Consider the following 20314-nt stretch of genomic DNA (forward strand, 5'->3'; position numbering starts at 1 on the left):
TGCCTTGGCTAAAATTGGTTCGTCCTCTGGTGGTCATCTGCACCTTGACTGCTGGAACCTTAATCTGCCTGACTCTTTTCTTTCATGCCTCAGTTTTCCCAAAGCACCCCTCTCTCCCATCCCTCTGGCCATGTGACCTCTTTTAGGTTCCTTCACTGGCTCCTCATCCCCAGCCAGAACCAAGCCAATCGTCTTCTCCTTCCTGCTAAAACTATCCACATCTTTCACGTCTCCCCACCCCAACTCACTCCTATCTCTTGGCTCCTGTTTTATGTTGTGTAGTAGAAATGTTACTTGTTTTGTCCACCAAGTCCAGGATCGTCTGCTGTGAGTAGCTTCAGCTCTCCAAGATCTCAGATGGCAGAGCAGTCTTGGCCATCATCTACTGCCTGATTTTCCCCCATTTTCCCCTGAAGAAACCAGGAACTGAACCCTGGGCCTTCTCCATCCACAGAGTGTGCTCTGCCACTAAGCTCAGCCCCCTCTCTTCCATAGCTGCTTGTGACCTCTACCACCCCAACTCTGCCATTCTCAGCTGAATGAAAGTCTCCAACTCCTTTATGCAACTCCACCCATTTTCCCCATATGCCGAATGCCTCTCGGAACATGTTTGTGATGCCACCTCTCTCTCCCCCTTCAAATTCTTCTTTAAAACTTACCTTTTTCTGTATGGCCTTTCACTTATCCTCTTAGTACTCATTACCACATGTAACCAAGCTTTTGACACATGACATTTCCCAAATTTCATCCTCCTCCCTCCCTTTATTTCCCCACCATCTGTTTCAGCTTGTAGGCTTTTTGCAGTGCCGGAGACTCTGTTACCAATAATAGGCAGGCAGGCAGGCAGGCAGGCAGGCAGGCAGGCAGATGTTCTGCACAATGAATAGTTTTTCCTGGCCAGTTCAGTCTACCTTTCCCCCTCCCTTGGTTTATACATTGCTATAAATATGCATGCATCGCCAAAGGGGGAGGGAACAAAAGAGAACACAGATTTGCATGAAATTTGTATATGCTAAAGCAGATGTATAGATGCAAATTTAGAAATAGTGATCACTTAAGGAGAAATGCAATGTCTCTCAGCATAGTGAGGAAGAGTGTGACCAGATTACAGTATGTGTGAACCTGCTCAGTGTGCTGTCTAGGTGTCCCATGTTGATGGGCAAGTTTGAGGGAGTCTCTGCTTCCCTTTCTTTTGGTTCTTTATCTTTAGACTGAATTTAAGCCCTTCAGTCAGAGGGCACCTTCAAACACAAGGCAAAGCATCCCTCTGGTAATTGCTGCAGTGAATTGTGAGAGACAAAGGCAAATCTCAGCTTGACTCTTGGAAGCTGCCAAAACCCAGGAATATCAACAACAGTTTAGATTTGCATTTGCAAGAGGTGAATTGTTAAGGAAGTGAATGTTCTGATGGAAGAGTTATGATTCCCCCAAGCAGTGATGAAATGGCGAAACAGTAAAAGCTAAAAATACTCAAGACACTGATATTTAAATCAGTAATCTCCCCTTGCCTCTGGGAGGAGGAGGAGTTTAGTCCCCTTGTTCCAGATGACAGCAGAAAGCTGCTATGAAAATGAGTAACTTGAGTGAAAGAGAATTAAATGGCACAATGCATGGACAGTGGTGACTGTTATAGCAGAGGTGAACATGCCAGGTTTGTTCCTAGTGGGACAGCTCATTAAGAGGAAAGAAAGCTAATATACATAGTTGTGATACGGTATAGACTTGCAAGGTTGTTTAGGTCATTTGGGGAGGTTGTACTCATGTCAACTCACCCTACAGAATACTAAAGGGTGTTGTCCCCAAAACAGGCATTTTTTCTTGTGCTGTGGAATGCCCTTCCCCCTGATATACATGATGCAGCAACCATCAGTTGCTTCAATATGTCTTGGGAAGAATTCTCTTTTTGGCCAGGTTTTCCTTGACACATAAGAGAGGTCCCCACTTTACATGTTTGGAGTTCTCTGAAGTTCTGTTCTGTTAGCTTTTATACACTTTTATGACCTTTTTATACTGCTGTTTTATTGGTTTGGGGTTGTGTTTTTAAGTTTTAAAGATTTATTTTTTGTTTTTTTTAGACTGTACATTGCCTTGGCATTTTAAAAATATTAAATGCGCTCTCTCTCTCTCTCTCTCTCTCTCTCTCTCTCTCTCTCTCTCTCAGAGTGTGTGTGTGTGTGTGTGTGTGTGTGTGTGTGTGTGTAAGAAACATCCTGGCACACAGCTTTCTTGGCCAATCTAGGTTAATCTAGGTTATATGTACTCAGAAGTATTTTGCCCTCCATGCTACAATTTTTGAAAGCAGAAAGTTGGAAACTCCAGGACCACTTCATACATCACATTCTTTAGACATTCAGTTAATACATTTAGAATGTCCATTTAGATGGCCATGTGATTATAAATATGTATGTACATAAGCAGCTGTATGTATGTGTATTGGGAACGGGGAATAATTTTGTTCACTTAACATTTTAATGCAGACGTACCTAATTCACTCTAACTGAACTAATATGCAGACCAAAACACAGCTGTCCTTTGAAATCAATGATGGAGTTCTCTAGCCAAAAGTATACACAAAAATGTGTATATTAGGTGCACACAAAAGTGTACATATACCGAATATTAGAGAAATGTTAAATGAGGCAAGATTGTATACAAAAATACAAACAGTAGGAGAAATATATATATTTTCATGCAGACTCTTAAGAAAAAGAGCAAAGCCATCTGAATTTAAGACTGGAAAAATGAGAACTGACAGAAACAAAAACTGTCAAAATTCTTCTTCCATGGACCTCAAAGTGGTGTACATGGTTCTACCCCTCCCTATTTTGTGCTCACAACAACCCTGTGAATTAGGTTAGGCTAAGAGATGGTGACTGGGCCAAGGTCGCCACCCAGTGAGCTTCATGGCAGAGTGGGGATCTGAACACTGGTCAACACACTCTAACTATTATTATTATTATTATTATTATTATTATTATTATTGGTTACCATATTTGGAAGATCGAAAAAAGAGGGCAGACAGTGGGGGGGTGGAGGGGCAAGCAGGCGATTGGTGGTGGTCGGGTGATTGGTGGCAGCGGCAGCAGGGTGATTGGCAGTGGTAGCGATTGGTGGCAATTGGGGTGATCAGGTGATTGGTGGGGGCTGGGTGGTTGGACAGTCGGTGGCAGTGGGCGATCAGGCGATCTATGGCAGTGTTGGCAGGGCGAGTGGGTGATCAGCGGCAGGTGAGTGATTGGATGATCGGTGGTGGCAGCGGCCAAGTGTGTGAGCAGATGAGCGGTGGCGGCAGGGTCACTGGGCAATCAGCGGTAGTGGGGGTGGTCAGCGGGGCAGCGGTAATCTTGGGGAGGGGGGTTGGGTTAGGAGACTCCCCTGGAGGCCACCAACATCTGCCCAGACTGCTTGCCTGCTGCATGCAAAAGAAAAACCACAGACATTTTTCAAAATATAAAAAATCTGCCTGGGTGATGCTTTCACCTTTGGAATCCTGGGCGTGTCTGGGGAAATCTGAGCATATGCCACCCTATTATTATTATTAATTATTATTATTTGCATTACACCACACTGGCTCTCCTTCCCTTCCCTTGTGCCATTTCTCCAGTCTTCAGAGACACCATGTGGGGCCCCTGGTTGCTAAAGAAAAGAAAAAGCAGGAAAAGTGCATAATACCCAAAGTATGTGACTATTTTCTCCAAGAGTTGAACTTGGGAAACACCATTTGGAAGGTCTCATAATAAGACATTGGAAGGGTATCGTGCTGACAGGCCCTTGTGACTTCACGAATCCACTCCCAGCATCCTTACTGCAGTTTTGCAACTCCAATTGTATTGTGCCTTTAGAATGGAGTAAATGAATGCAAAAATGTATATGTGGTGCTTTGAAAGGCAGAGTGCCTTCCTGAGGCATGAGGAAGACTGATGTCTGAACCAGTGTTTGATTTGCTGGTGTGAGCATCTGTCGTTTATATTGCAAATGTGGGAAGAAACATCAGAGGAGAAAAATCTGCCACAACTCTATTTTGTTGTTGTAAACACTCTAAAGTTGTGCAGCCTGTTCTATTCCTGATTTTCTCTCCTCCCACTAACTTCAATTAATCTAATTGAAGGAGCTGCACATTTCACATTTCTGTTTCTGTGAAGTATTTGCATACATTTAAGGCTGTAGATTCTTATTTTTATCTTTGGGAGCATGGATTAGACTCCAGCAATTCATTCAACACAGGGTAGCCTTTGAAGAGTATTTGGGAACGCATTGACATAGCAGAATGCTTACCCTCCAACTCTCCCAACTGAGAGCAGTAGCAGCCCCATCTTCCAGTCCCCACACATTTAAAGAAGCACCGATATGCCTCCGATAGTTAAAGCCGATACCTAGACACTACAAAAAGCCATCTCAGCATTTGAAAGGAAAATGCAGAGGGAAGTATAAAATTCATGCTTGCGTTTGCCTATCGAGCTAGACATTCACCTTGCTTTAAACTTTGACCTAGATGCTTTCTGAGGTTTCTTCTGATTTCCTTCCATTCCTTCCATTCCTAATCTCTCTCCCCCCCACCCTGTTACTTCCATTTCTCCATGATGCATGCATATGAAACAACCCGTTTTTTGAAATCTTGCATTCATTGTGAGACAGTTTTTAAAGAAACAAACTTTGTCAAAGCTCTGTGGAATATTCAGAGATGATTCTCTGATTGTATGTAGTTTTATCTTTGTTTTAAATAAAAATATTTTTAATAATAATAATAATGATGAAGATGTTGAAAGATAAAGTGAAATTGTTGTGCAATTCTGATCTTGGATGACCCTCTGAAACTATGTACCATGGAACACAACAGGAAGCTCCTGTCTTTCGCAATGTCTTACCTTTTCCAGAAGAATGTTCCAAATTCCATAGATGTGAGGGAGTGAAAATGAGGGAGTGTAAATGAAGGCACAGAATCCTCCTTTCTGCATATATAATAGTGGTATGACAAGAGGAAAACTAGGCTAAACCCTTATCCTTGGCATGCTACTTTTGTTCATTCAAACCTACAGCACCCCCATATTTTGCCCGAAGTAGTAAATACCTGCTCCTTGGTTGTAAAGGAGATATTAGATTCAGTCTGCACTTAAAAGTTAATCTGTCAATTTCTCACTTTCCCAAACAATATGAGAAGTGAAACATAGAACCAGCCTTCAAAATTCACACATCTGAAATTTGCAATGCAGTTCTCCAACTTGAATAAAAATGCATAGATTGGGGGAAAGTGTGCATAAAAATTAATATTTTGGTGAAAATAACATACAAAAATGGATTATATTAGGGAAAATTACCTGAAAAGTGTGTATGTTAGCCAAAACTGCACACAGATGTATTCATTAGGTGAATGTTGAAGAATTTTCATTGTTGCAGCACGGTGGAGACCTGAATTTCGGATTGGAACTGAGAGAACCAAAATGGATAGATTCTTCCTTTACTATTGGTTGTACATCTAGTTGTTGTTGCCCTAAGTTTTGTGAAAGTGCTTCCCTTTGCTGCTGCCCTCAAAGGAAGAAAAGTGCAGACGAAAATAGATGTTAAACTGTGCATGACTCCCAAAATGGTATGTCTGTGTCTTGTCTCCCTAGTTTCACAGTTTTCATAGAACCTCGGTGGCTGCAAAGGGGAGCCAGGATCCTGCCAACACTTGACAATCCTTCGTTGAAACTTGCAGTGATTCTGCAATGCTGCAGTAACACATCATTCTTTTGTACCATTTGACTGGCCAGTGTTCAGTGTGCCCTGTGCTAGCATGGGCTTCTTCTTTCCTGTATGTTCTTTTCAATGTGTGCAGTAAGTTTGTTTGGGCAGATTCTGGAATAGCACAAGTTAATGTCACTGCACAATATTGTTTGGGTTAAATGGTTTTTCCACCAGATGAAGACAGTTGTTTCACGCTTCCTACTCTCATGTGCGTCCTTGGGTAGCCTTTTAAGGAAACAGTTTCCTCGTGACGGGAGAGTGCTGGAGCCGCAACTTGTGCATTTCCAAGTTGAACAGAGTTGCAGCCAAATATAGATAAGAAGTTAGTATGGGAGCACCTTGTTGCTCTCAGTGAATTCAGGTTTTAAGGGCCAGATAAGTTGTACGTTAGGGTACTAAAGGAAGTTGCAGATGTAATCTCAGAGACCGTTTATGATTTTTGAAAATTCTTGGAGAACAGGTGAAGTGCTGTTAGACTGGACAGAGGCAAATGTTGGATCCATCTTTAAGAAGAGGGGGAAACAGGATGTAGACAACTACTTACTGGTCAGGGTGATGCCAGTGCTTTCCAGTGCACTTTCCCATATCTTGCCTTACTGCAAAAATTCTGGGCATTAAAAAAAAAAAAGGGTTTTTTTGCACAAGAGCCCCAGATCCACTTTAGCTGCATAATCCACAGTATTCTTGTTGTTGGGTGAGATGAAGCTACTGTTGGATTTGTAGCCATGAAACAGGACATTCTGAGGGCACGGAGGGGCTGAGCTGGCCTGGGATCTGTTGGATCCCGAATTGGTTCCACTGCTCTTGTGTGATGGTATGGGGGCAGGGCCAGTCCAGGCCCTCTGGCTGCGTAGCTTACGGCTGGCACAGCATTCTCTCTGCCCATCCTGCCTACCATTTGTGTGGTGGGGCTGCAGGTGTGGCGGCCCCACCACCCTGCTCAGTCCCAGGGGGATATTTGCATGGCAGCCTAAGAGGGATTATGATCTCATTTTTATTACACAGAAAACAGAATAAATTTGTTTGCTGTTGCTCCAGAGGGCAGGACTCAAGCCAGTTGGTTCAAATTCCATGAAAAGGAATTTGGAGCAGACATGAGGAAGAACATCTTGATGGCAGGGATGAGGGAGTGGGGTGGAAATTTTTCCAATGCTTTATTTTTCCACCAAACGTTTTCCATTTCCTAAGTTCATTAGTAGCAATGAATGGATGCCAAGTGCCAAAGGCAATATTGGGCAAGCTTGGCAGTTTCAAAGTTGTAATTAATGTTTTTCAGGTGATTATCCCTGACAGACCTGTGAGTCAGCCTACCACGCACAGTTCTCCAGGATGCTAAAATTTATTAAGTGTGCCAACAGCCTTCAGTACTTTTGGGGTTTCCCTCCACTTAAATTTAAACATTGCAAGAGAAGGTCATGCTATTGCCTTTAAATGTTTACAAGTATTTTAATAAAATGTTTCTACATAATATAACATTTAATCAATATTAAGCGGGCCTCAAATATTTCAGGTCAAATACTTGAGGTCTTTTGGGACCTAAAAATTAACATGGGGTGGGGTACTTTTAAAAAAACTATGTTTACTAAATACAAGTAAAATAAACATACTAAACTAGAAAATTAGGGTTGCCATATGTTTTCTTTTCCCAGGACATGTCCTTTTTCTCATGGGTAGAGTCATCATAGTGATCCATAGTTAAAAGTAGAAGTCGGCAAAAAAGTCCTCTTTTTTGCTCTTCAAAATATGGCAACCCTAATACTAGATTATTCGCAACAACATCAGAAATGTTGATGCAAATGATAATTTCGCAGTGCAAATGGCTTCAGATCCCTCCCTATAATGAGTTTTCCCTCCTATACCAAATAGCAGTTGGTTTGGATGAGGGGATTTTCACGAGTTTGGATGAGGGGATTTTCACTAGGATCATAGAGAAAGGGTTCAGGATTCCAGCCAAGCTGCTATGTCTTTTTATCCATTTTCCCTTCCCCTGTTTTTCTCCCTGCTCCCACCATCAGTCAGCATCTCATGCACATTCACAACACAAGTGAATGAGGACGAAGCGCGCTCAATGTGCGTGAGATGCTGACTGATGTGTGAGTCCTCCCCTCCCCTTTTAAGCCCCCCCCCCAATTATTTTGTGTACTTCTTCAAACCTTGTGTGTGGATGGTGGCATTTTGGCTACATAAGGATCCATAGTTCCATAATTAATTCACCATTAGTGTATACATAACACCAGTGCTTTTTTCTCCTTAAAAAATGTTTAGGGGTCCTCTCATTTTGACTCAAGAAAATCACCATTTTATAGTTCAAATCAGGAAAAATAAATACAGTAAATGGAAAAAAGCACTGCCTTTAGCTCAGCATCCCACCCCAAAAAAGAGGGCAGGAGACTGTAGTCCCTCAGCGGCTCGGCGTTAAGACGAAGCCACCTTCATCCGAGCAGCAGCAGCAGTAGCGTTAAGGTGTGCTGGGGACTCCATGTCCGTGAGGGGCGGTGGGGGGGGGAGAGGAGAGCTGCCTGCACAGGCACCGCCATGCATCCCTCGCACCCTCTCACAGAGCCTCGGCTCAACATCTCCCGCCTCGGGGACACCCATCATGAGCCGCTGAGAGGCCGCCCAGCCTCCAGGCTGCTTCCATGCAGCCTTAGGTGCCCACCCACCCACCTAGGGAAAAGTGCGGGGGGGCACGGAGAGAGAGGCTGCCCCTGGCAGCGTCCCCTCAGCAGCGGTGGAGCAAGCCGATCAGGCGCCTGGGGCGGTGTGTGTGCCCTCACCCAGGGGCAGGGGCAGCTGCCCGTGGGGGTGGGGCAAGCCGGGGCAGGACGCTCCATAGGGCCTCTGAAAAGCCTGCCTGCCTCCTCCCACTCAGCTGTGCTACAGCTGGGGGGGAGGCAGCAGGTGGGCCATTTGGGCAGCACGGAGCCTGTGCGCGTGCTGCAGGCCCTGCGGTGAGCGCCGCCCGGCATTTTGTCACCCCCCTCAGTGGTGATACACGGGGTGGACCGCCCCCACCGCCCCTTCCTCCGCCCCTGCCCCTCAGTCACTCCGCTCGGAGCTACTGAGGAGAGGGAGGTGGGGACGGCGCGTCTGTTCCGCTCGGTGCCAGTGCCCCCCCCCCCAAAGCCCAGCCAGAATCCCCAACTAAATATGATGTGCTAAGGGGGGAAAGGAACCCACCCACAAAGAGGGCGTCTCATGCTCTTTCTGCAGGGCTCCTAAGATATCCAAATCCCCGCTGCTACTCCTCCAAATGTTTAGGGGTATGCATACCCCTGCGTCCCCCCCCCCCAGAAAAAGCACTGCATGACACCTTCCGCTGTGTGACATGCTATTGTGCTGTGTCAAGGCAAAAAAGGAGTTCTGTTGGAATTAGGACTGTGCCATGTAGGAAGGGTTTTGAAACTTTAACCCTTTGATTTCTTTCCAGGGTCCTGTGGTGTGGTCATGTTGCAGGTCCCAGTTGTCACTTGCTAAACAAGGCTTGCTGCAACTGAAGCTTGTTTGGAAGGGACATTCTTTTGAAAGTCAGCTTTGCTCCGTACTTCTCCAAGATGTGTGTAGCATAATCTGTAATTATTCAGAAGTTAAAAAATACTCTAATATTCTCAAAGGCACCCTTGTCCCTGGCATTCAGAATTGTTCTCTGGCAAGTCCCGACCGTATGCCTTTTGTTATGACCTGCCACTTCAGAATTCCTTTGCTTCACGTGTGAATTCCCTGAGGTCACTTTCAAAAATGGCAGGTGCAAACCTGCAGAGAAGAGGCACAAGTTGATCTGAGTTCTGCTGCTTAAGGTGGCCTTCCGTAAGAGGTAACCGCTCTGCTCTGTTGCCTTCCAGCTGGGTTCCAGGCGACGGTACTGCCCAGTAGGAACACAAACGGAAGGGCTGTGCTTATTTCTTGCAGCATGCTCAGGCCGTTAAACAACAACAACTCTGAGGGCTTCTTGCTTTTCTTGTTTGGTATGAAAACTCCTGACCACGATTCTTGTTCTTATTTAAATTTCTGTACTGCCCTTCATCTGAATATCACAGGGTGCTTTACAATATAAAAACACAAAAATACATACCATAATAACAAACAAAAAATATACCCCAGTTAAAAGGCCATTTATTGTGCAATTATCCCAAGGCCCAGGAGCAGAGCAATGTTTTTGCCTGGCCGCTAAGGAGATCTAAGGAAGACGCCAGGAGACCCTCCTGAGGGAGAGCATTCCACAAGCAGGGAGTCACCACACAAAAGGCCTGCTCTCATGTTGCCACCCTCTAGCCCTCTCACGGAGGGCCTCAGACGATGATCGCAGGGTCTGGGTCAGTTCATATGGGGAAAGGTGGTCTTTGAGATATTGCACTCCTGATAGCTGTTATTATTATTCACTCTGACAGCTAGTTGTTTATATGCCTGGCAGTATTTGTGGTCCCCAAGGATTGTACAGCTAAAGCCATAGGCTTAGGGCCCCAGGCATCCATTTAAAAAAAATATTCTGGGAGATTACATGATAGATAGCAAAGTTAAAAAGTGTAACATTAGAGTTCTTGGTGGACTGATCACTGTTGGTAAAATCTGGAATGAGTTAGAACGGCTGTGGCCTTGGTCAGGTTGCAGACACTCCTGTTGTTTGATGATGCCATGGCTCAGAAGCTGTAGTGCAGGCATGTCCAACCAGTTGATCGCGACCTCCCGGTCGATCACGGGGCGTCCCTGGTCGATCCTGGTCAATCGCATGATCCTGATCTATGCTCCCCTAAAAGCTGAACAACTTTGGTCAATGCAGTGGGTAGTTCACTGCCAGTAGATCACAGTCTCTTGGGAGTTGGACATGCCTGCTGTAGCGCAATAAAAGCTCCAACTGCTGCTGCCCAATGAGGAATGGCTGACCAGAGACCCGTGTCGTTCGTTTTCTCCTCCCTGTCAGCAGCGCACAGTGACGTTTATGTATTACAGTGGTATCTTGGGTTACAGACGCTTCAGGTTACATACACTTCAGTTACAGACTCCGCTAACCCAGAAATAGTACCTCGGGTTAAGAACTTTGCTTCAGGATGAGAACAGAAATTGTGCTCCGGCGGCGCAGCAGCAGCTGGAGGCCCCATTAGCTAAAGTGGTGCTTCAGGTTAAGAACAGTTTCAGGTTAAGAACGGACCTCAGGAACGAATTAAATACTTAACCCGAGGTACCACTGTAAATGCAAAACCAGCTGCAGAGGCCCTGCTTTGTCAGGCCTGCTCTGCTCACTAAGCTTCTGAGTCAGCTGATCTCTGATTTGGGCGGTGTGTTCTCAGCCGTAACTTAATGTGCCTCTGTGCGATTGTGGTGGGGTGTGCGTGTGTGTGTGAAAATGTGGCAACTGTACTGAATTGTCACACACATTGTTTCCGCCTACTTATAATGTCTGGAGTGGAGTTAGGACTTGAACCCACACACCATTCCACTCGTCCACATTTAGAGAAAAGGTGGGCGCGAGGAGGAGTGGTTGCATCCCTTTTTGTTTATTGATTCCAATTCTGTGCCTTTAAGTGCAACCTGACACACACAGATTTAGTAGTTGATGATGTTCTTGGTGTGGAGTTAGGTCTTGGGAAGAAAACAATTCTGCATTTCTGAGCATTTCTGAGCGCAGGTTGCTGCTCAGCGTACAGGGCCAGGGTGTGTTAAAAAGTAGATGCAAACAGTTGCTTTATGTGTCTGCTCCGAGCTTGTGTGGCCAGACCTGTCCAACTGCTCTGCTGCTGAGTCATGTGTTTTCCCCAGAGGCTGACAGGGGAAAAGCCCCATGGGAGGCAGATGTGTGGGGGAGGAAGAGCTGCTGTGTTTTAACTGAAGGGAGGAAGAGCAAAACTCTATTTTTTGAAATGGAAACTTGGCATAAAGCTCCTCTAACACTTTGCCAAAAGGGGTTGAACTATGGGCTGTGCTGCACACAGTGGGCACCCTACTGTTCCCCCCCCCAGCATGTTCAGCTCTGCCAGATGTTACTGGCACATGAGCATGCACTTTCTGCTTAATCGGAGCAGCATGCAAGTTTCCAGGATGAGCAGCTCAAGCAAAAATAAAAACCCTTGGAGAGGTGCCATGTGTTTGCATTGATGCTGCCAAGAGAGACTTTTGCTCACCAGCATCTCTTCTAAAGCAAGGCAGAGAATGAAGGCAGCGCAGAAGTGGAATGGTTCACTACAGATGATCACTACACATGTCTACTTACTTGTGTCTCATAGCCTCAAAGACCTGAGAAACACTCTTCCTGCAGTCCTGAAAACATTATATAGTCAAATTTGTTAGATGAGCACAACAGGGTTTTTCCAACTTCCATTTTGTCCACCATTTTGCTTCCAACAAACAGCTAGTTGCCACTATAATGCTCTTTGCTTTAGGAAGCCTCTAGCTATTTTGTTTCGGTTTTATTGGCTCAGTCAATACCTAGGAGAAAGTCAAACCCTCATGGTCCTTTTGCTTGTGTAAGGAAGGACCATATACCTGAATAACAGAACACCTGCCTCAGGTACATAAGCACCCCCTGCAGTTCAGTCCCTGATATCCAGATCTAGCTGAATGAACAGTGGACAGACTCCCTTGGGAGGTTGTGGACTCTCCTTCACTGGAAATTTGTAAGCAGAGGTTGGATGGCAATCTGTCATGGATGCTATGGCTGAGATTCCTGCATTGCAGGGGGTTGGTCTAGATTACCCTTGAGGTCCCTTCCAATGCTATAATTCTGTGATGGGTTTCCGGGGGGGGGGGCAGCGTTCAAAAGGTCTTTGGTTGAGCAAACCACAGGCAGTGCTAGGCCAGATGAGTGGTATTGACTCGTTTCAAATTAGGTATGATTCCCTGTCAATTTTTGTTAGTTTCCCAAACTAGATGCCCTTGTACATTTCAGCCATGGCAATTTGTGCAATTATTTTGTCTCTTTTAGGGGCTGGCTCAGTTGTTTTGCTTAGTCCTCCATCCCACCCTGCGCTGTTTCTGTGACTCACTTCTCTTTTTGAGCCCACCTCCGAGTCTGCCAGCCTACTTGGGCAATATGGAAACTCACCACATAATGCTAACCTTATCACAGATATCAACATATGGACCTCCCTCGCCACCAATTTTTTACACCTCTGCTTGTCCTATCCCAATATTCTTAACTAGGAACCATATTGGCATTATTGCACCAACAGCTTTTCTGGGAGAGAATGTACATGTTTAAAGAGGAACTGAATGTTGCCAGAGTTCAACCTCTGTCCAAATACCAAAAGGGCAATCCCACCAGCAATGCAGCATGCCTGTACTGGGGCAGGCTCATGTTTAGGATATAGAAAGCTCCATGACGCCTTCTCATTCTAACACCTGTCTCCAGTCCTTACTGCCAGCACAATGTACAGTTACTATGCATAGGAGATCCCACAGTGCTAAAAAAACTAACCTTTGTAACAGAATAAGAATCTAGATTAATAAGTGTGATAACTTGTGAGGTCACTGTAGGAAAGGTGTCATAGGTCTACACTGATCACCCCTTCATGCCACCTTCATGCCACCCTCTACCTACTTTTATCCTTTCACTATGTAAGTAAAAGCCTAGCACAGTGGTGCAACTTTTTGCCCGCTTCATTGAATTAATGTGCTACTCTGTTCACTCTTACATTTACCGTGGTACTTTTTCCTCTCTAGGTTATGATGTTCTGAACACTGCTTTGGAAACTAGTGACAAGTGGATTGGGCGAAGGCTACTGCTGGAAGTGGAGGAGAATGTTACAGATAACCCTGAAGAGACAGAGCATCCAAATCACAAAAACTGCACTGAACCAGGTAGGATCAGCTTTCTCCTGCCCCTCACATGCTTACAGCTGGTTTGCCAAGCAGTAGAGCTCTAGAATTGCAGACACACGACTCTCTTGCATTTTTGTTCCTTTTTAGCTTTATAATCACATAGGTCTTGGATTTATTTGGAGCATCCCTCTCCATTTAAATCCCTCTCAATTTAAACTCAAGAGGATAAGACTAGTAGAATTTCAGGTGTTGCAGCTGTATCATAGTTGATATATATGAATGTGGAGTGCAACAGTTTTTAAACTGGAAATATGTTGATATTATTGGACGGGTTCTGTTCTCTTATTAGGATCTGAAAATGTGATAAGGGCACTGCAGTTTGAAGATGCAATTTAAATAGATTTTGAGGAGAGGGCGTGATTAATAGTAATTCCTATTCTTGTTTTTCAAAGCTACTTCTGATTCTTCTTTTTTAATGGATTTATTTCTCTTTCGCCTTAATGGAAACTGAAAGCCATTTATCTTTGCTGCAGAGAATTGTTGAAGTCCTTCTTATGCATAAAACCTAAAGTTCTGTTGCTGTTTTTCCTACAATGATCATGAGTCATGTTTGTTTTGCCTGAACTTTATGTTCTGCCTTTCTTTGATGAGGAGTTCTCCAACTCAGACTCCCAAAAAAATGAATGGGACTTGAGAAGAGCACTTGATTGTCCCCCTAAAGATTGCCTTCTTTTTCCTCAACTCTCCAATAGGAATGAAAGAGAAATTTACATTTTGATGTGAACCAACATATTCCACACCACCCAAGCCCCTATACAATATGAAACACAACTATCCTTTGAAATTCATTCTTTTCCCAATTTTGCAAACATACCACACTTACATTAGTGAAAATAACGTTTAAAAACCATCCAAAAATATGACGATAAAAATGTCCAAAAATATTAGGAGAAATTGCTTGCAAAAATGTGTATATTAGAAGAAAAGCACATGAAAATTCATGCCCATTTTTATTTCAAAAAATTCTAAGCTGAAGTGGAAATGGGGACAACTGAAATTTAGATTGTAAAATTAAGAGAGAGAAGGTGAAATAGAAAGAGAGAGGTGGCCAGGATCTGAATGGTTTGAGTGCTTCTTTGAAAGAAATTATTTCGGTAGACCTATTTTATGCCATCACAATGAGTGCTTTGTTGGCTTGTCTTTTTTCAGAGATCCCAGGTGTCACTGGCAAATCATTGCATTTTATTGTTTTTGCTGTTTCCTCCCAGACCTGATTTGTGTTGCTTGCTGCCACCACTGAATGCAATTGAAGGACCAGCCAGTCTGGTGTGGGTTTTCAGTTGTGCTCTGTGTTAAGGCAGGATTCCGGCTGCGTGCCAGGGCTCAGGTTGTGCTCTGCAGCCTCCAAACTCCTCTATGTTGCTTTGGTAGGAAACAAATTGAGCCTCAGACCTCCTAATGAAACCACATTATTTGCTATGCAGAGTGAAATGAAAATTAATACAGAATTGAAATCCTCCGCCCTTCCCCTCAGAGCAGGAACTGATATTGAGGGGCAATTAAGATAGAGTTGCCGTAAGTCCAGTTTTTCCTGGACACGTCTGGGATTCCAAGGGTGAAATCGCCATCTTGGGGGTGGGGTGGGGGATCACCTAAATATCCTGGGCTTTCTGTTTGTGAAGCCCACGTGGTCCACCATTTTGGTGGTGGTGGCCTGAGGGCTGGTCAGGGCAGCAGAGGTGCTCCCAGGTGGCGAAGCAGGAGGTGGCAGCAGGGGGCACTCATCTCCTGCTGGAGGTGGCAGGGTGGCAGTGGAGGTGGTAGGGTGGCAGTGCTTCAGTTTGTGGCACCCCAGCCGTGCTGCCCATGTGGTCCCGCCACTGCCCCCTCAGCAAGGGAGGGTGTGCAAGAACAAAAGTGAGGGCCAAGGCAGAGGCCAGTGCAGCCAGCAGCCTGAGAGCACGCTCCTCTCCTCTCCTCTCCTCTCCTCTCCTCTCCTCTCCTCTCCTCTCCTCTCCTCTCTGCCTGCTCGCTTCCTCCTTGGCCCTGGCAGAGCGGCTGTGTGTGCCCAGGGCAGCGTAGGCCAAGCGATCGAGAGGAGCACAGAGTGGAAGCAGAGCCCCCTGTCGCTGCCCAGCCCTCACCTTGGTTGATGGGGTCAGCACCGCTGTTTCTGGTGGCACTTAACTTGCTGCTCTTGCAGAAGGTGGGAAGCTGGCGTAGGCCGTGAGAGCACATGTGTGCTCTGTTTCTCCTCAGGGAAGATTGTGAGGCAGTCTACTCCATGCATCCGGTCTGATTTGTGGCATGTAGCCAACACCTATGTTTGCTGGGAAGCAGGTCTCGTTGGAGTCAGCGTATTCCCAAGGAAACCTGTATAAGACTGCAGCCTCCCCTCCCCACCCCCGCCTCAAGGGTTCTTTAAGAGCTACATGCCAAGCAGAAGTTCAGCAGATCAGTGGCACTGCATTTGTGAATGGATGTGGTTGGCACGTGTGATTAAGAGAGGGGGTGGGTTCTGTCTCTTACCACTGGTGTGCTGCAGCTAACACTTTACCCCTAAGAATAAGATTTTCACCCCATGCTAGAAGGTGCAGCTCTCCATGATGTTTCTTGAATCCAAGGTTGCAGTCTTCCATTAAGATGTCTGTGCCTTTTTCAGTGGTTATAAGATCGATGGGAAGGTGCATAATGCAGTCCTGTCACAGGGAGGGTTAACTATCTTGGAATATAGGTTTGGGTGGGAAACACTTTTTGGAAAATGTCCTCATGGCAAAATCTCTCTGTGTATGGAAGGAGGCGGCAGGCACCAGGATCCTGACCAAGCCTGATGTCTCCTTCCCCAAGCTGGACAAGCGTGTCCTGGGCATGGGGAACGAGGCACGGTCAGCATCCCGGAGCCTGAAACAGGAGGACTCTTGAACCCTGGCAGAGCCTGGCTGGGGAATGAGGCTCTGCCAGGACCTGGAGCCCTGCTGCCTCCTTCCCTGAGCATGTGTAGAGTGCCTCCCCCTTTCCCCACTTGGCTGTTCCTCTTCCAACCATTTATAGGCAGTGAGCACCAGCACCTTATTTTCGGGAGGGGGGGAGCACTGGCTAAGAGGAATGTGATCACGGGGGGGGGGGGAGCTTTAGAGTTAAGTTATGGAATACAGCATCAGTGCAGAGTCACAAAGGATAAATGGGATAATCATAAGTGTATGTTCATGACATTACTAGGAGGAATATGGTTGAAGGATGATAGTGGATATTGTTTTTATAAATGCTATGTCCGCTTGAAAAAGCTGCAGAACTAAGGCCTTGAAATTTAAGGGAGCTGAGATATTGGAAGAAATTTCTGGAGGTGGGGTTAACGTTGAGTTGCCTCAGATGATGATGATGATGATGATTTTATGATGAAAGTTAAGAACATTGTAGAAGTTAGCAAATATGTCCTCTTTTTTGCTTTTCAAAATACGACAACCCTAAATTAAGAGAAGCTATTCAAGGAGCAATTAACAAGCTAATAGTCAGTAAATCCCCAGCCGAGCTCAACAGGAAACAATAAAACAGGATGAACCTGCAGCCCGGGAGCATTTGATGAATGTTGAAGGGACCTTGAATGGATGGGACTAATGAGTAAACAGAACCGAAGGATCTTGGGCAAGGGCAAGGGCATTACTAGATTAAGTGCTGTGTGGAACCTCTTTTTTAATTCTGCCTCTCACTAATTGTGGAAAGGGAGTGAGAAAGGATACTGGTCTGGAAAGAAAACATGATGGGAAAAGAAGAAACCTTTACTATGCAGTTATTAAAGGCACCCAAGTGTCAGCCTTCTTGCCATCATATTGTGTGAGGTCTTCTATCTAAAACACTCATTAAGGCTCCTCCTCTGTATTTTAAGATAATGAATGATCACAAAACTAGTGTAGAAAACCATGAGATTGATTGAAAGCTGAAATAGCCATACAGTCTTCTGACTGTGAATCAGGAACAGATCTTCTTCCTTTTCTTTAACCCCAAAATAATGTGTGTAAATATTTGCTGAAAGCATAGTTTTGCCAACAATAATCCCCCCATAAGGCAGTGGGAGTTTTGTTTGTAAACTCATCCCTATAATTAACATTTACAGTCTCTCTCTTGCTGTTTTCTTTGTAGAGGCAGGATTATCTTTTTCAAAGGAGTGACTGTTCTGGTGATGTATTCTTCCTTTAAAAAGCTCAACTTTAAATTAATGTTTCATTTTATGCAGTGGTGTAGCATAGGGGGCCTGGGGGGGCCGTGGTCCCAGGCGCATTTTTTTTTAGGGGGTGCGACCAGTCGCCCTCACGACAGGCTCCCTCATCAGAGCCTGGCTCCAGCGCATGAGGGAGCTGCAAAGACAGCTTCCTCGCATGGCCAGACGCCACCAGCTGCAGCTCCATCCATGGATCAAGCCTGACCCGGGGCAGGGAGAGGAGAGTGGGCGGCAGCGTTGCTGTCCGCTCTCCTGGGCTGAGGCGCATGAGGAAGCTGCCCTTGCACCCGGCCACAACACCTCCACCCCTGGTCCAGCAATGCAATTTCTTTTTCAGCTGGAATCTGTGGCACATTGACTGTGTCAAGTAGAGCCCTAATGTCTTTCTGAGGGAGTTGATTGATGAAAATTGCTTGACCTACAACATGTAACTGATTTTCCATGCTTGCGATTAAGAAGGTCAGGGAGTAGCGACCCTGTTTAGATTGTGTTGTCTGTTAGTTTGGTGGAATCTGTGCTGCTCTGGGGGTTCCATGGAATGACTGACCCAGCTGGGCACTGACATATTCAGGGCAGAATATGCCACCACACAGATACCCCACCAAACATCCTTTAGGAACTATCAATGCTTCCTGAGACTGAAAAGAGAGGAAACGCAACAGTGGAGGCTCACTGACAAAATGGTAGCAGAAATGTCAGATCAATCCCTTCTGTCTGTCAAAACAGACCCCAGTCCAACCCAGGACTGGGATCTGGAAACCTGACCAGGGTGAAGTATACATCAAAATGCACGTATTAATGAAAATAGCATACACAAATGCATTATGGAAAATTGCATACAAGAAAGTATATACAAGAAAGAGACAATGGATTGTGCCTCTGGGGGTGATGTCAAACCTCTGAGAATCATAGAATCATAGAGTTGGAAGAGACCACAAGGGCCATCGAGTCCAACCCCCTGCCAAGCAGGAAGCACTTGATGTGCTGCAGAGACCAGTAACTTATAACTGGAGCCTTCCATGTTGTTTTTGCCACGTTAGCAGCACTGATGTGACCTCTCCGGAGCAAAAGCCAGGGCGGTGTGTATGGAGGTCCTGGACTGCCCAGACAACAGGACCCCCTTCAGCCTCACTGATGTGGTCCAAAGGAAAGTAGAGCAAGACATTAGGCACCAGCTTGTTTGCAGTAGTTGCTGGAAGGAGGCATATAAGGCACCATCCAACCGTCTTAGGGACTCCACTTCAGATTTGTGTTTTTAATAGATATTTATTGAAATTTTCCAATTTAATACAAAAAAAAAACAACAGACAAAAAAAGCAAACATACACATTTAAAACAAAACAAAACAAATATAATTCCCATTTCTTATTTCCATTACCTTATGTCCCGGACCTCCTCTCACCTCCCCCTTTTGTATTCCAATTCAAATTCTTAATTCAGCAAATCCTTGTTACGACTTAGTATAGCTTATTTTGAAAAATCCTTATTATCCAAATTTTAACATCAATACTTAAACATTGTTGCTCATTCTTAAACATTTTTCCTAAAGTCGGCCAAAAATTTCCCTTCCACGGCTTTCCCCAGTTCCAAACATATATCAAAGCAAAATAAAACAAAGCAAGTTATAGTTATATACCCTTTGGATTCCCAAACTCCACCCACCCCTTTCCCGGTTTCAGTCCCCAACAAGTGTTCATCAATTCAATATCTTGTCTAGCCTGGAGATCTCACGTCCGAGGCTTTTAAGTCTCTTTCAGTTCCTCTCTGCCGGCCTTTTTGATAGTCCTTAGTGTTGAACCCCAGATTTCGGAGAGGCTTCGGCCCAACAGAATCCATATTTTTTTCCAGCCAGCCCTCCATACTTGAAAAGAAAGCCTATGGGGTACTCCAACTTACTCCTTTCAAGTCCAAATGTCCCCAAAACTCCGACTTCCACCTTGATCAAATTTGTAATCCTTCGGTCTTCAGATCTCCACATGAGGGGATCTCTCAGTTTTAAACTCACCCATTCAGGCCAGGCTTTCCACATCAGATTGTTATTCTCCTTTATTACCTTCATGTCAGGCCACAAATTGCAACTCTCATTTAGCATCTGGGAAGTTACAGCTCCTCCTTCCTTCTCTTCAGGAACAGCACATATCTCCTTTTCCATTTTCTCATAACACTCAGGTTTCCCTATTTGCTCAGTTGTGTGAGCTTCCTGCTTCGAATCCTTATCAACTTCAACAAAATTGTTTACTGCTGAGACCAGAGTTGTAACACTTGTAGCCAAAACATTAATTTCACCTTGTAACTTTCCCAAGAGAACAAATGTTCTATCCAATTCAGACTGAATTTTCCCTCCTCCAGCCATTCTTGTAATGTCTTAAACCCCCTCTAGGGGGATTTTAGTTTCTTAATATTTTTCAGCTCAAGTCCAATAGCCAATTTATTGTATCAGTCCTTCCTTATTCTCAACAAATTGTAACAAATATAACCAGCAGAAGCAACAGAAACAAAGTTCTTTTCCCCCCTCTGACAGCCAATTTGACAGCTGTCAAACTCCTCAGTATTTCATCAGCAGGCTCTCTCGCGGGACACTCCCGGGTCCGGGGGGGGGGTGAAACTTCAGCTCCCACCGTT

At 45.1% G+C, this 20314-nt stretch overlaps 1 protein-coding gene across 3 annotated transcripts in view; it reads left to right on the forward strand.

Annotated features, from left to right (window-relative positions):
* The window catches only part of SLC24A3 (solute carrier family 24 member 3), a gene marked incomplete at its 5' end in the record, with an annotated part of 160708 nt that overhangs the window by 14724 nt on the left and 125670 nt on the right, over positions 1-20314 (forward strand). For all 3 annotated transcript variants that reach the window (XM_081917825.1, XM_081917823.1, XM_081917824.1), the window contains one exon: positions 13378-13515. In XM_081917825.1, coding sequence (XP_081773951.1) covers positions 13378-13515 — 138 coding nt within the window. The remainder of the gene's footprint in view (positions 1-13377; positions 13516-20314) is intronic.

The sequence above is a fragment of the Podarcis melisellensis genome (genome assembly GCF_964234715.1).
Source record: "Podarcis melisellensis genome assembly, chromosome: 7".
In the NCBI taxonomy this organism is placed as follows: Eukaryota; Metazoa; Chordata; class Lepidosauria; order Squamata; family Lacertidae; genus Podarcis; species Podarcis melisellensis.